Source organism: Rhyacophila brunnea, unplaced genomic scaffold (genome assembly GCF_057557595.1).
Source record: "Rhyacophila brunnea isolate RB1 unplaced genomic scaffold, BYU_Rbru_1.0 scaffold_22, whole genome shotgun sequence".
NCBI lineage: Eukaryota > Metazoa > Arthropoda > Insecta > Trichoptera > Rhyacophilidae > Rhyacophila > Rhyacophila brunnea.
In genome coordinates this window covers 3,180,395-3,197,542 of record NW_028232882.1, presented here as the reverse complement: position 1 = coordinate 3,197,542, position 17,148 = coordinate 3,180,395, and the positions used below count along the sequence as shown (strand labels likewise).

Sequence of the window (17,148 nt, the reverse complement as noted above, 5' to 3'; positions counted from 1 at the left end):
CACCACTCCGTAATTCGGGTGGACACCGAGAATTTTTTGACAGTTCCATTAGGGATTGGGTTTCTAAAAAAACCTGACATTAGTGTTTCGAAATTTTTGTGTTAGAAATTGTTCTAAAAAGGGTGCTGGAGAATTACAAATCATTTTTTTGCCAGTGTTTTTATTTGTCTAAGCCCAAAGGTATAGTTTATTGGCTTTCAATTTCAATGTTTAAAATCATTCTGATAATTTTCATGTTTGGGGGGTTGAGTTATAATTAATAAAATATCCAATAAACTGTTATAATTAAGTACCTATTATAAAAATAATATAACTATTAGCACTGCTAAGCAACCCCTCCCCGTTAACCATGTTTGGTGCTGAATAATATAATATATTTGAACTCCGTGGGGCCACGCGGAAATCATCCAATCGGGCCTCGCAGTTGCTAGGACTGTCCCTGATTGATACGAAAAGATCAATAGGTAATATTGTTAATATATCGATTAGCACAAGACTGATTGATCTAATCACAGATAAAATGTATCAAACCCATTACTATGTACCTACTCACTTTCAAAAAAGATGAATCATATTATAAGAATGTTATTTGAATATAATTCGTTAATAATTCAATGTTATTGCAAGTATGTACTGTCCTAAATTATTAATTTTATTTATTGCATCCTCCGATGGATGCATGACTTTAATTCAGTTCACGTCAATCCGCATAGCGAGATGTAGGTACATAAATTATTAAATCAGAAACGGTGATATTTTTACAAGAATTCGCACATTTCAGTATCCAAATCAATGCTAATTAAATTTAGGAATTGTGTAAAGAACGTGAAAACATTAACAATGTTTGCGTTTAAAGTGTTGCCACCTAGAATAACTATTATCGTGTCTTTCAGTTTATTTATTTTCGACGTTAGCATACTGTGTTTAAATGAAAAATACAAAGATTTGTATTTAAGGTAGGTTAAGTGCATTAATATAAAATAATCATCATAAAATAACAGAGAATTTTAAATAGGTATATTATATTCTAATTGAATAAATTGATGGTAAAATGCGAGAGAAGCGATTAGTCAGTCCAATTCCGAAGTGACTATGAGAAAATATATTGCCCGTATACTGAGAGTGATGAAAGTACCTACCCATAAATTTTCCGTATTTAGCTACATTAACATTGAAATATGGAAGAAAGTCTAGCACTACATAACTGGTTACCACGACAAAAGAAAATAGAATAAGTTCACAGGTGCAGGGCCGTACACTTGAATGGCCCTCGGGTTAATACGCATCGAGGGCACCATAAAATCAACTTATTAAAACGTAGTTTTAACTTTTATTGAAATCATAATTCATCAGAAATCTATTATTTCAGGCTAGGTATATTAATGTTAAAACAACTTAGCTAAATGGTGTTGCGTAAATAATTTGTTTCGGGTACATATAATAAAGATATACCAATTCGAGCATTTGGAAATGTAGGTACTTTTAAAATTGGCCCATATTCTGAAAGTTTGTATATTTAACAATTTTTACATGGATTTTATCAATTTATTTTCGGGGCCTCTACGGATTAGGAGGCCTTGGGTAATAGTTCCTTTAGCCATATGGTAAACCCGGCCCTGCATAGATGTATTTTTTTTTAAAATTGATTTACGTGGTGGAAGGCCCGTCTCACACGAGACAACGGTGTCTCGAGACGTTGCATTTACACAATGGGCGCGTTTCGACGGAGACACTAGTGCTCTAGGCTCACTCATCGAGCCAAAGAGACACTTTTTACTATCGCAGCCAGTTTCTATATCTCTATTGTTTGTATTTCTAATTTTGGACGCGAAAATGTACGTTCACTCATTCCCTACTGAAGCATTCATATAAATAGGTAATAATACAAGAAAGGAAATTGGGCTCATGCAAAAACGTGGACATGACGTAACTTCGGCTCTGACGTCAGACACGTTAGCTATTCTGGTGCCCTATGTTATAACTTGTGACATGAAGTCACCCGACGACATGACGTAATTGTGACGTAAGCTCAATACACGCATCGACAATGCACACGGCTCACCATAGATATTATTATACTGAAACACCTATTTGTGTATGGAGACAATGGATAACGGCAGTATTAGAGTAGCGCTAATTTCTCGAATGGTATTGACTCACTCCGGTAGTACGTCACAATGATGTCATATGACGTCATGTCGACCGGGCGACTTCAACTCGCAAGTTACAACATAAGGCCCCTGTACTGAAATAGCCACTGCAGTGTCGAATGGCTGGATATTTCTGTGTCTAGACACCGGTATCCCATGTGAAACGGGCCTAACTTTCGCTAATATCTACAACTATAACAAAACAAATAATATACTAACGTATGTCCCTATCGTATTATTTAGTGGAGCGGTTTTAAAGGACGAAAAATGCAATGAAGGGGTTGATAAAGCCACTAATAATATCGCAGCCCTTATATTGGCAAGAGGAGGTTCGAAAGGCGTAAAACTAAAGAATATTGCTAAAGTTGGAGGAGTAACATTAATTAGAAGATCTCTGGACGCTATCTTCGAAACTCAACTATTTGATTCCGTGTGGGTGTCCACAGACCACGAATTGATTGCAGAGGAGGCTGAAAAAGGTTAAGAGTGGCTATATGTTCTTATACAGTTATTACAATATATTTATATATTTCATTAGTAGTTACCACGACTTCACGACTTGTTAACATAATGTTGCGTTACCAACCCTGAAGCTTACCGGTAGCGGGCAGTGGCGTATTAAGGTACACGGGTGTCCTAGACACTGACTGAGTTCAAGGTTCCCTACAATAGAACGTAAATCAATAAAATTGTAGTAAAAAATATTAATTCAAAGTATTTTGCATAAAATAAAGAAGTTTGTTTGATTGAATTTAAAAAATAATTTGCGTTAACATAATACCTAAATATCTGTTACATGTGTGACAGACTTGGTTGTAGACACTCTTCCAAGACTTGGTAGGTATCTATGTGCGATAAACCGCCACTGATGTCCTGAACCACACGCCTCCATTGCATCCATTCAACATCATTGCTGCTTCGGGGACAGTCCTTTGACAGTCGCCGAGGTTGAAAAGCCAATTAACGCTGAAGCACGAAAACGCAGTGTGTAGGAGAGGGTGCAGTGCCCCAGAGACTGGAGAGATGATACCGTGGTTATTCTCCACAAAAAGGGGATCCACTTGACTGTAACAACTAGTTATCACTCACCTCAGCGTTTCTGGAAGGGTTTTGGCCCAGATTCTTCAGAAGTCCCATGCTAGAGGTGCTGAGCAGGGCTTCGAACCGGAACTGAACGAAAAACCGGGAAAACTGTTATTTTTATCATTTATTATTTATTATCATTTTATCCGAAAACCGGAACCGAATCAGAAATAAATATCGATTTTTTCGGTTCGGTATTTTTTCCCTCTTCAGTTGTCGTTTATTTGTTGTAGGCGAAAAAAATAATCACTTCCGGAAAATGGTTATTTTTTCGGAATGAAAACTGGAACTGAACCGTAATATATTTTTATTTGAACCAGAACGAAAAAAATAACGGTACGAAGCCCTGGTCCTGTGTGCATAATAAAGTGGGTTTATCCATTTATACATCTATGGTTTATCCTATATAAGTCCTGCTTGGAGCAACCATTCGATGCCTTCTGCAGCAATACCAAGAAATTAATATACATTCGTCACTGTACAGGCTAATTTCCGTAACTCTCACTTATAATCGAAGTGACATTTTGATTTTGAATCGGTAATTTTATGAAAATATTAACATAGTTATCTAATTTGATGTGTTTTATAAAAATAAGTGTGTGATTTTTTGTTATTTTATGGCCATTCTAGCTCAAATGGTAAAATTATTTTTTCCATGAGACGGAACGACAATGTTGCCGATTTTACGACCCGGAACGGCGCTCCGGTGCGTTCCGGTCCACTTCGAGCAATGTCTCTTACACGAACTGGCCAAATATCATAAATCCCAAAAAAATATTTCATATCAAAATAATTCAAAACTATCTTTTTAAGCCATTTGTAACTTGACAAAAAATATTCCAGCCAAATGCTGTAAGCCTGTCTAAACGTAAGCCATAGGGTACGTACAGAGTAAGCTACTCAATTTGTAATAAAATAATAAATAAATATTATATTAAATAATAAGTAAATCCAATGCCTACAGTATTTTTCAGTTCCTGAACAATTTTATATTTGAGGGTTTCGCTCTAGGGACGGCAGGTTATATGAAAGTATGGTGAAGCAGGTTGGTATGGTGAAAAAGTATGGTGAGGCAGGCTGGTAATCAATTTGCGGCAAAATTTCCACGTTAACATTATATTATATGGCTACGTTATAATGGCCAAAGTAAATCCTCCGTGATGCCCTGCATTTTTTTTTATCACGTCGCTATTTCTCGTAAGTTGTCGGCTATTGTTGGCCTGCTTCATTCAGTTGTATGAGAAAGCCTATTCCTTGCCCCTCTTTTTATTTAATACCTCTATGGTTACGCTACTTGGCCTGTACATTGACGATATATTTCGTTTACTGGTTTGTTATATATGAGAAAGTATTTAACAGGCCTCATTGTGACTCTTTCTGATAGATCCTTCTGGGTAATAGTGTCTCACAGAATACTTTTGGAATTTACTGATATATTTAAAAAATATATTCACATTTTTAGTATAGAGTTTAGACATTTTCATCTGCCTTCGTCTGTCCAACAGGCACTATTCGTCACTGACCTACACTGCTACACGAGTGTGTGATGTAATCAACATAGTCATTTCATTATAAAACGTGATTTTAATGCATATTTCATTCACGTGACATCTGCTATGTTTTACATAAATATATAATACCTATTAGACAGTAGCGCACCCAGGGGGGGGGCCAGGGGGCCTTGGCCCCCCCCAAAATATGAAAATCATCAGAATGATTTTACATATTGAAATCGAAAGCCAATAAACTATACCTTGGGCTTAGACAAACAACACGGCAAAAAATGATTTGTAATTCTCCAGCACCCTTTTTAGTAATATTTCTTAGATTTTAATTTCTAATACAAAAATTTCGAAACACTAATGTCAGGTTTTTTTAGAAACCCGTTCCCTAATGAAATTCTCGGTGTCCACCCGAATTCCGGAGTGGTATTCCGGTGGTGGTGGTGGTCATGGCTGGGGAGGGTTGACAGGGGTCTAGCCTGGGGGCCCGGGCTGTGGGGGGCCCGGCGTGTCGGGTTGACCAAATAAGTGAGATAAACACATTTCATAAATTAGCTTTAATAGTAAAAAAAAGTCGCCTGCGGCGCTATTATACTTCATGACTATGAACATTTTAATTTATATAAATGTCCAATATATTTTCTGATTATTATGTGTCGACAGCTCCATTATTAAAGTAGATGACGTACTGAAAATCGCCAATAATTCACTGTATAAGTACCCTCAATTTGAACTAAAACACAATTTGAAAAACGTTAATGTAGTGTTTCACACTGCCTTTAATCTAAGCGGTGGATAGGGGGCCCGTCAAATAACCTAGCCCAGTGGTCGGCAAACTCATTAGTCAATAGAGCCAAATATCAACAATACAACGATTGAGATTTCTTTTGAGAGCCAAATTTCTTAAACTTAAATTATATACGTAGGTAGTTTAGTTAAAGTCCTAATTAAATTATAGGTAGGTACACTGAATAAAACTGAATATCATACGTAATAATGATCTTATTTATTAATAAAAATTAAATTGTAAGTAAGGTATCCATAAAATTGAATCATGACAATGACTGACAAACTCAATGTGAATAATGGCCTTGCATCTCCTTGTAAAGTTTGGGTAAGTCAGGTTCGTATGTTGTTGATTTAATTTTAAACACGATTCCAGGTTCTCATCAATAAATCGATTTCTCAATTTACTCTTCATTTCCTCTCTTGGAAATCTTTTTACTAACCACAAAACTTGCAATATTAACATTGTTGAAAGATTTTATTCAGTACCTAATTAAATACAGAACTTTATTTTTCTTGACTCTTCTCCTCAGCTGCTTTCTTCCTTGCATCATCGACAGAATATTTAGCGCAAAATTACGAGTTTTTAGTTGTAGTATCTCTCTAAATTTGAATGCGTCAATTTTTCCCGACACATAAATACAGGTCTGGAAGCCATTTAAGTTTTGAATAAACGCGAAGTCTCGGTCTATTCAACATTGTATTTACGGTTATCCTCTTCCATTTTCTTTGCTTCTTCTTTGTAGCCATGTCAAATATGACAGAGAGCATCTGTGGCAGAGCCGCACTCAAGGGGCCAAAGAGCCGCAGTTTGCCGACCACTGCCTTAGCCTGAGGGCCCGTTTCAGGATGTGAGAGCCATGGTGTAGGTACACCGAGTGCAATAGACAAAAGACCGATAAACGAGATATAAGGCTGTGTTGTATTGAGTAGGTTGTTTATAATTTAAAGGCAATAATACTTTTTGTGTCCATTTTCAATTAATATGTTGGAACCTCAACATTAAAAAACCAAAAATCTGCAACATTCTGTGAAAAGAACGACTACACCCACTACGGTGGTGGTGTAAATCAAAAAAACATTTTTTTCGGTGGAATTCGGAATAAATATTGTATTGTTGTTTTAATTTAATAAAACGTAATTTTTTTTTAGTACTTATTCCACTTTTATTAAATAGATTAGGACCGGTTTCGTCCGCCTCAGAGGGACATTTTCAACTAGTTGAAAATGTCCCTATGTATATCGCCATGTATTGTGAAAATATGTAAAAATATTTATATGAAGAAGAAAAAGAGCCTATGGGACTAATTTACATTCTCCTCCTTGGGCCCCCCCCAATAATAATTCCTGGGTGCGCCACTGCTATTAGATAAAGCGTATACGATTAGTAATAGGTACATTCCAAAATGTGTGGGCGGTAAAATAATAATTTTACTCGGAATCGAGGAAAACACATTGCAATCACTGTAGCTGTAGGTATTTAAAACTCTTGCATAGTAAGTAAACTACCTATTAATGCAAATACCTAAAGGCGCGTACACAATGGTCCCAGGTGAAAATCAAAAAGTATAAAATAATTTAGGCGAACTTAATAATAAATATTCCTTGGGTATTTAGGTACCCTTGACACCCACGGTGGCCGCGCGGCTTAAGCGTTGGACTATAGTGCCGTGGGTGCCAAGTTCGAGTCCTGGGTCTGGCAAGCACACATATTGTTTTTCAATTTTTGTGTGTGAGTCAAGGTATGGACCTAATAGGTTGAGCAAGTGGCTGACATCCATTTCTCGTAAAAACCTAAATCTGTTGATACAAATCTCCACGCTGTAGAGGCCCATATGATCTTATTAGGATCGGACATGGTCAAAAAAAATATTAGGTACCGGTTATATTAAGTGTTTATTCTTTCTGTTTAAAGGAAATGACAACACGGGGCAGACGACATAAACGGGCACTAATAATCGAAATAATTAAAACCGTTAGGCCATTCGGACACCATAACGACTTTCGTGTCCGGAAATTTGTACGTATGCAGTTCGCCGTATCGCACTTCACCGGGAAATGTTATATCGGAAATATATGGTTGTATAGTGTAAATTCATGTCTAAATAAAACACGGTTTTTGTCGATTTACAGGAAGCCAGCGTCAAACAAATTTAAAAAATAGCCGATATACTGGATTATTTGTTAGGTTAGGTTAGGTTTAAATTGAAACATTATTGTCTGCATTGCTCCACGAACAACGCATATTTTTTTCATCTCGGTGCTATAGTATACGGTCATCTCTTTCCTATAAGAAAGCTCACGGCGAACTGTGCTATGGTGAAATGTAATACGTACAATTTACATGTCACCAGAGCGGGAATGTTTAGCAGCAAGATTCAAAGGGCGACAAATATTAGGAAAACTCATTTTAATTTATTAAAAATACATTTTATTCAACTACTTACAATCTTACATACACCAAATTTTATGATGAAATATATGAAGTAGGCACATACGCACCTACGTATACGTACACCACATACGTACAGACCCACGGTCGCCGCGCGGCCTTGGACGTTGAGAAGTTGACGAAGCGTTGGACTATAACGCCGTGGGTCCCAGGTTCAAATCCTGGGTCTGGCAAGTACACATATTGTTTTTCAATTTGTGTCTGTCAGGGAGGGTATGGACCTAATAGGTTAAGCAAGTGGCTGACACTTATTTCTCGTAAAAAACAAAATCTGTTAATACAAACCTCTACTCTGTGGAGGCCCATAAGATCCTATTAGGATCGGACATGGTCGAAAGAAAAATAATATATTTTGTTAATAATGTACCCATACTTAGATATTATATACCATTTATTAGATATTGGAGACATGAAAGGGTGATAAAAATACTGTTTAAAAAATTGGGCGGCATTTTGGTGCGGCCTAGGGGCGGCATTTTATCTAGGGACGTCACTGTAAAGCATTCTGTAAATGTACTTATCATTTTTTGTTGTATCTGAGTCATAAAGGCACAATATTTTTCAAAAGATTGTCTCACAAGGTTTCAATAACTTTCAACTGCAACATTCGCTTATAACCCGGGCGACAACTACCCTTAGCGCGGCCCTGCTAACAGTATGTAATTAAAATAAAACCTTAGTTTTGAATTTTGAATACAATTTAAGTGCATAATATAGGTAGGTACATTAATATACTTACCTATTATATTATGCACATAAAGAGTTATACTAAATAAATGTTGTAATTATTCTTAGTTAATTTCAGTTTTATCTAAGAATAGTAAAGTTATAATGTATTTTACTAATAAACACAAGTTGAGACGAATAATATTTCTGAAACACGTTTCCATTGCTTCGCTGATAAGCGTTGATTGTACTAGGAACATAACCGGTATTTGCATTTACCTATATTGAGTTATTCTATAACTAAAGTAACTACCTACATTTTAAATAACTACATATTATATTATTTATCTGTTTTAAAGCTATAATTGTCGGTTTATCTAGCAAAACTTATAAATTCCATTTTGGTGAAAAGTGAGATTAATATTGAAAATGATAATAATTATGTAGGTCACATAGCACATCAAAATCAATCCACAAAAAACAAATCTTATTATCCATACAACGGAAAAATTTGTAAACATCCTTAATGTGGGGTTCTTTTCTAAAACTAACTATTTCAAAAATTGGCGAAAATGAGTTAACTATGCAAGATTGTATTTTTTTTGTGTCAGGCATCGATTATTGGTATATTCATTTTTTTGCCAAATCGATCGAAATCCGTCTGATTTTGCTAGAAATTTTGCGAGGAATCATTCTCATTTTGTATAATTTATGTAGATAGTTTGTTCTTTCATTTTATTTTTTGAATTCAATTTTTTAAAACCAAAAGTAGACGGATTTCTCCTTTTTGTTGCGGAAGTTGTTTGGAATTTATGTACGTACTCTCTGTACATGTAATCTGTACTTGTACTCTGAGCTTGTAATCTGTGCTTGTACTTGTACTTATCTACTTATTCCACAACGGTGACTGGGGCCTTTAAGTATCTTAAGCCGGCACTGCGTGTTCCGATGAACCTACAAGCACTATAATACATAATAATTAATAATATTTAATAAGAAAATCAATTATTCACATTAGTAATATATTGTAGTTTATATTTTATGGCTATTGTAGCTCTGAGATGATTTATTTATTGAATAGATATTGTTATTATAGGAGGGGCCCTTATCCACCGAAGGTCAGATGAAAGTGCAACGGATACCGCCACTTCGATATTTGCAGTCCAAGAATTTCTGCATTACCACAAAGAAATAAAAATGGTGGCGTTAATTCAATGTACCTCGCCATTTATAAAACCGGATTATTTGCGACGAGCGTTCGCCATAGCGCTGGACCGTGAGAGACGATGTGTTTTTTCTGTTACAAGGTTAAGTATTGACAATATAACAATATTGTGATAAATTAAAAGTTATCGACGTTTCGAAATATCAAAGGCGGAATAAGAAATGTATTATTACCAGTCAACTGTATCTTCTGAGCAGAGATAAATAAATGTGATCAGATTGCGGTGGATATTAATATCTACCTACTCTTATATCAATAATAATTATTGAGTGGATGGATAGTTATCTAATCCAAACTGCTACCTATGCCTCCGGTATAGCCATAATTTCATAATAAATGCTGTTGACAAGTCCATATTACTATACTCAGTGACGTCCCGTGGGGGTAGGCAGATTGAGCGTCGCTTGGGGGCGGCAGTTACTCAAAGGGCGGCAAAACGTAAAGAATCATTTGTTATATTCTATAAAAATACCTACCTAAACTTAGTAATGATGAAAACATCTTTCCATTAAAAGTTCAGCTCACTGGTTGGAAACAAAATGTATTAATTAACGCTTAACAGGACTGTATTTTTTGTCGAGTTCGCGATGTCTAGTTTACTAGAAACGACACGTGCACGGATGATAAAAAATACTGTAAGTATAAAAAAATGAGGCGGCACTTTAACGCTGCCCAGGGGCGGCATTTTGTCTAGGGACGTCACTGACTATACTCAATTCTAAGAAAAAGATATAACAGTAATAGCGCCTGTGCACGTGTACGGATTTACTTGTACCAATAGTTCGTATTTTAAACTATCGTAATAATAACTGTTTACACGTAAAAGTGTTGACTGTTTCTCCAATCTCATTCTTTAAGTGTAAGCGAGACGCGATGTTGACATTGTATGGTGCTATTTGGCAGATTCAGACAGGTTCGTAGATAATCGGTAAACGTCAAAATATTCTGTGTGGTGTAATTCGTATTTCTTCCGGTAGGTTCACCATTATCGTTCTACTACGCATGCGCAGCCACCATGCAAGTACCAATAATTATTGCGTGAAAATTCGGAAGCTTCTGAATGTTTTTGAGCCATGCATGCAACCTTGAAACTTGCACGATAATACGTATTTACACGTGCATTCTCTTGTTATGGCCGCGATAATGTGTACTGTCAGCAGTAGATCTATGCACGTGTAAACGGGGTATAAGGGGTGAGATCGAAATAGTACTTATTAGGTATGACTTATCTAAATAGGCCGTAAGAATGTATAGAAATACTCACTCGTATGATTATAATTAAGTTTTGGTGCCTTTTTGATAATTTTATAGCTAAAACAAATAGCCAATAATGATGATGAAATCTTATTGGACTTATTTATGTTGCCAAAATCGGCATTTCCTTTTTACTTACTGTAATATTGTCAATCTCGTACGGTAACCCAAGGTGATATTCGAGGGCTTAGTGTCAAACAACACTATCTACAAAAGTGCAACTTTACAGGAGAGCCAAAAATCGTTATTTTAGATATTTAAAACCTAATGTTAATATTTTATAATTTATTGTGTATTGTACATTTATCTTGCTTATGATGATGTTAAAATTTATAGGGATAGTTTTTAAAAAATATGAAAACAAGGGTAACTTATGTAATTAGCGTTAAACTTTACTGACGATTTAATAAGAAATTAGAAAAGATTGACATAATGATGTTTGACTATCATGTAGCCGTAAATGTAAAATAACGTTATCTCAAAAAAAAGAACACTTTTTTATAGATAACGTTGTCTGACTTTAAGCACTCGAATTATACAATGAGGTAAAGAGAAGGTTAAAGGCGGCACTTTAGCTAGGGACGTTACTGCATTGACTTGTTTACAGCCACACACCTTTAGCTAGCTTTCCAGTTAGCCAGTAAGAAATTTTCATGATAGGTACGAATTGAATACGACCATTTTGCAAAACGTTTGTCAAAAGCATCTTCCGATTAGCCGTCACGAAGAGCCGTCCTCCTCTCCATCTAAATTGTATACGTTTGTAAAATAAATAATCTTACGCAAGAGTGTATGCTTCGTAATTCGGATAATAGTTGACTCTGTGAAATCGCAACTTTTGATGTGATCCCTCTTAAAATATTATGAATAGTATTGTGCAGTGTCATTACACACTAAAATGAACACATGATTTGGTAAGAGGAGTGGTGGAAGTGAGCTTATTCGATATACCTACGTGAAACCATTTACTGGCCATGACCATGAAACGACTTCACTAAAACAAATGTTTGAAATTTCGTGCAATCCTTTCTAGAATAGTTTGTCTTGATTTGTGTTGGGCTGGGAGGGTATTTCTTTATGAGTAACATTAATTGAACATTTTAATACTTAATATAAAATGAAAATAAAAATAATTTTTGGCCATCTCTAAAATCTAAATAAGCCGCCCTTCTGCAATGTATATTTCGTATGTATGGACGGACCGGACCTGCTTCCGACCAGTTACAGGTCAAAAGGTTGGACATCGTCGGATTAGTGTAGGTACGACTGTCAGATTAATTACCTATAGTAATAATAGATTCATTACAATATATTGAACACAAATTCACACCATGAGGTGCTATGGATAGGTACTGTCAATAAAATGGTGTCTAATAAACTGTAATAACCCATCACCCTACTTCTGAGCGTACCGTACTATGAAACGATGACAACTCATACTTCTCACGGATATTGAATTAAATTTAATAGTTAAACTAGGCGACCAGACGGATATGATTGAAATTGTTTCCAATCTTCTGTTTTATGAAGGCTCATTGAAAATAAACTAACACAACACGATGGCTTCTTCCACAGTATCTGTTTTCAATGTTTTCACATCCACTTGTTAAAAATACAGCAATTTAAGTTTCCAGTTTATTTTTCACTATGATTTTTTAACGCTCTGCAGTCAGCGATCGAAATGGAAAATTTCACGAACCGGAGCGATCAATACTTTTCCGAAAATTTTATTTATATTTTATAAAAATGAATGTTAGTTTTTTTTGCTATTTAGTGACCTCATGAATCGAAACGGCGCTCCGGTCCAATTCGAGCTCTGGCTCTGCTTGATTTTTGAGACTCATTGCCAAGATACATCTGTCTGTAAACAAATAAACATTGTATGAAAAATATTTATAGAAATATTTGTATAAATACATTTGAAATGCTTATTGTATACTTATTTCCTTGACAAATTTAGTCATCCAGTGGTATCCAAGAGGTACAAAACGTCCGCAAGGTAGACTAGAGGCCGCTGAATCGATAAAATGATTAAGTTCTGCAGAAGTATGTGGCAACGCAACGCACAGGACTGAGAGAAGTGGAAGCAGCTTGAAGAGGCCTTCATCCAGCAGTGGACAGATTCAGGCTCATGATGATGATGATATCCTTCTCACTAATAAAATTACTATCTACCTATGTTGCTGGTATTATGTTGGTAAAACAATATTATTCTATTGTTAGTTACCTATACAATGTTTTTTTATTTATTTATATTGATAAAGTTCCTATGTACCTCCCAATATTTATTTATTTATTATTATTTTCTTATTGGTGTGCCATGAAACAAATTCACCTTCTCCAGTGTGCCGTCAAGTAACAAAGTTTGGCAGACACTGATTAGATTGTGAAAAAATCGCATCTTGTTAAAATTTTCTATCTTCCTGACCATCTCATGTGCTTCATGGACAACTGTTACAATTTAGGGACGTTCTTAAAATACTATATTAAATGAATATTCTAGGAATTTTAAACTAAGATGGAAGGAAGAAGATTCTAAAATAGTAGCTGTCAACTTCGACCCAAATCAACGTCCACGAAGACAAGATTGGAATGGAGAGCTAGTGGAAAACGGAATGTTCTACTTTGCTAGTACGGAATTAATACAAAGCGGACGATTTCAAGACGACAGGTAAACACATAATACGTTATGTCATAATATGTTTATACTTTTTATAGGTATGTCATGGATAATGAAAGTCGTGTATAACATTGTTAATGCTTGTGCTAACAATCACAGTCAAGTGAAATGGAGGATGTACTGTTTTATTAAGAAAGTTTGCCGTGAGAAAATTCGTATTCGTTTCGAATATGTAAGACTGCAAAATAAATAGACAATTCTAACAAATAATTAATATCACACAACAGTGAGTAGGTATAAAATAAACAGAGATGGAGTCAGTGCAGGGCCGGCTGGTGATTATTTATCTGGGTCCACAAACATATGAAAAACAACATATTGTGAATTTGTCAGACCCGGGACCCATGACACTATAGGCCTGACGCGTAACCAGTAGGCCATCGTAGGCGTATAAAAATTGACGTCTCCAAAATCTTGGGGCTCTGGGTTGTTGCTCTACCCATGGACCAGCTATGAGTCAGTGGCAGATTACGGACATCAGAGACCCTTGCCGTTAAAACCGCGTTGACACGGTCCAAGTACGATCCAAGTACACTTGGATCGAGTGCCATCCAAGTGACAGCTTCATACTAATTATTCCTATCCAAGTTAACTTGGATGAGTAGGACGCGGTCCAAGTAGCTTGGATAGGAATAATTAGTATGAAGATATTGTCTCATACGAGTGCACTTGGATGACACTCGGTCCAAGTGTACTTGGATCGTACTTGGACCGTGTCAACGCGGCTTAACAGAATGACACGATGTAAATATGCGCCACAGACTTCGAGGGTATAAACGCAAAATATACTTACTTATGATTTTATTTTCTTTTAAAATGATCTTTCTCATAATATAATATTTTTTTTGATATTGTAAAATTTGTTATGTAAAATTATGTGTAAACGCCCACGGTGGCCGCGCGGCATAAGCGTTTGACTATCATGCCGTGGGTCCCAGGTTCGAATCCTGGGTCTGGCAAGTACACATATTATTATTTTTCAATTTGTGTGAGTCAGGGTATGGACCTAATAGGTTGAGCAAGTGACTGACATCCATTTCTCGTAAAAAACAAAATCTGTTAATACAAACCTCTACTCTGTGGAGGCCCATATTATGATCCTATTACGATCGGACATGGTAAAAAAAAAAATTGTATTGTACAGTGTAAAGCCGCGTTGACACGATCCGAGTACACTCGGACCGAGCGCACTCGTACGAGACAGCTTCATACTAATTACCATAGATGTTCTAAATATAGAGATAGGCAACGAAGCGGGTTACTCATGCAACCAAATGAAGCATGTCGACGACAGCCGACAACTTACGAGAAAAAGCGACGCGATAAAAAAACGCAGGGCATCACTGAGGATTTACGTTGGCCCTTTGACCATAGTACCTTACGTAGTTACTACGTACTCATATAATATAATAATGTTCAGCAAAGGAAGGTTTAAAATAACAACACTGTTAGGATTTTAGTATAATTATATTTGAATGTTGGGAGTTTATGAAAAGATAGGTATGTTATTTAGGTACTTACTCTATATGTCTTTCAAAAGTAATACAAGTAATTAAGTAATTATAATAATAGCAATAAAGTAATTAAAGTAAATAAAATTATAAAAGGTTATTAATATTTATTATGTCATATTATATTAATCAAAAATAAAGTTTACATAAAGATATAGAAAACACATTATTAAATTCTTGCAAATATCCCATCACTGTAATTAATTCAGCCTTAATTAAGTTTAACTTACACATTTGTAATTAGTTCGGGTTTAATGAAGTTATACTACAATATAATATATGTAATATATAAACAACTTTCCTTTCCTAACTTATATAATATATAGTACGTACATATCGTTAGGTAGGTATATGGATTATAAATATCTGAACACAAACACGTCTCATAATCAATTAATATTGTAAACAAAATAAATAAATATATATCACGTTATTCACAAATTTTAAAAAGTGAATAATATCAAAGTATCAACGCATACAATGATATAACAATGCTCAAATATACGATACAATCAAAATGTGTTACTTATGTTCAATTATAATATTAATAATCAATGCGTTCACTTAAATGCGGTCCTGAGCAATACAAACACGACTGCTGTGTAATGGTATGTAAACAGAGTAATTCGGAATGAATTTAAGCATGCGTTATGCAGCCGAGTTTATTTTAGATTATTATTTTAACATGTATAAAATTAATTAAATATACTCATTTGTGATACGTCACGGCTCCTAAGCGTTTATTCTTTTCATTACTGTCGTTTTTACAATTTAACACACTACACACAACCATTTTTACTGAATATTACCTAGCTCAGGTGAACCTTCCACGTTGATTTACCAATGCAAACTGAACGTCAATGTGACGCACGTTGAAGTGCTACCATAACTTGATTACCAGCCTGCCTCACCATACTTTCATATACGTTGCCGTCCCTAGCTAATTACTCATATACGATCTACTCGGACCGCATCCTAATCTTCTGAGCTAGCTCAGATAGGAGTAATTAGTATGAAGCTGTCTCAAACGAGTGCGCTCGGTCCGAGTGTACTCGGATCGTGTCAACGCGGCTTAAGTAAGATGCGTGCGAATGCGTGGCTTACGATAAATATTTCACTGGGACTTTATGCCCGCTCTTTAGTAGGTACTTACCTATCTACATGGCCCCCCACCCCGACGCGGGCCCTCAGGCTAGGATCATTGGCGGGCCCCCTACCCATTGCTAAGGTTAAAAGCAGTGACGCAGTACATTAACATTTTTAAAATTGTGTTTTATGTCAAATTAAGCGTACTTATACAGTGTATTATTAGCGATTAATACATCTACTTGGAATTGTCGAGTACCTATCCACACACAATAATCAAACATTACATCGCACAACCATACAATTGAAAATGGTAATGGTCATAAAGTATGACTTTTTTTTTACTATTAAAGCTAATTTATGATATGTGTTTATCTCACTTATCCGGTCAACCCGCCACGCCGGGCGCCCTCAAAGCCGGGGCCCCAGGCTAGAGCCCTGTCAGCCCCCCTTGTGAGGCCATGCCTATCTATTCTTCTTAAGTCCACAGACCACATTTAGCCAGTTGCCATGGACCAAGGTTTTAAAGTTGGACTATTTGTATTACTTTATGACAGTCAGACCATAAATTGCAAGATACACAAAGGGCGCTGAATGTCATAAAATAATACCTACCAATATAGACTGTGCGTTTCGTTTACGTGACAAACTTTAATATAGAATACCTATTGTTGAAAATAACAAGTTTTGAAAATAACATAATAATATATTTAACGACATTCGAGATTTGAAATTTGTCACAACCTCATCCAA

General features: G+C 35.7%; 1 protein-coding gene across 1 annotated transcript; it reads left to right on the top strand.

Moving 5' to 3' along the window:
• The first annotated feature begins 1,921 nt into the window (after positions 1 to 1,921).
• Csas (CMP-sialic acid synthase) lies at positions 1,922 to 13,793 on the top strand. Its single transcript, XM_085949888.1, has 4 exons — positions 1,922 to 1,926; positions 2,394 to 2,629; positions 9,736 to 9,946; positions 13,622 to 13,793. The coding sequence occupies exons 1-4, from the start codon at positions 1,922 to 1,924 to the stop codon at positions 13,791 to 13,793; spliced, it is 624 nt and encodes a 207-aa protein (XP_085806014.1).
• The last annotated feature ends 3,355 nt before the right edge of the window (positions 13,794 to 17,148 follow it).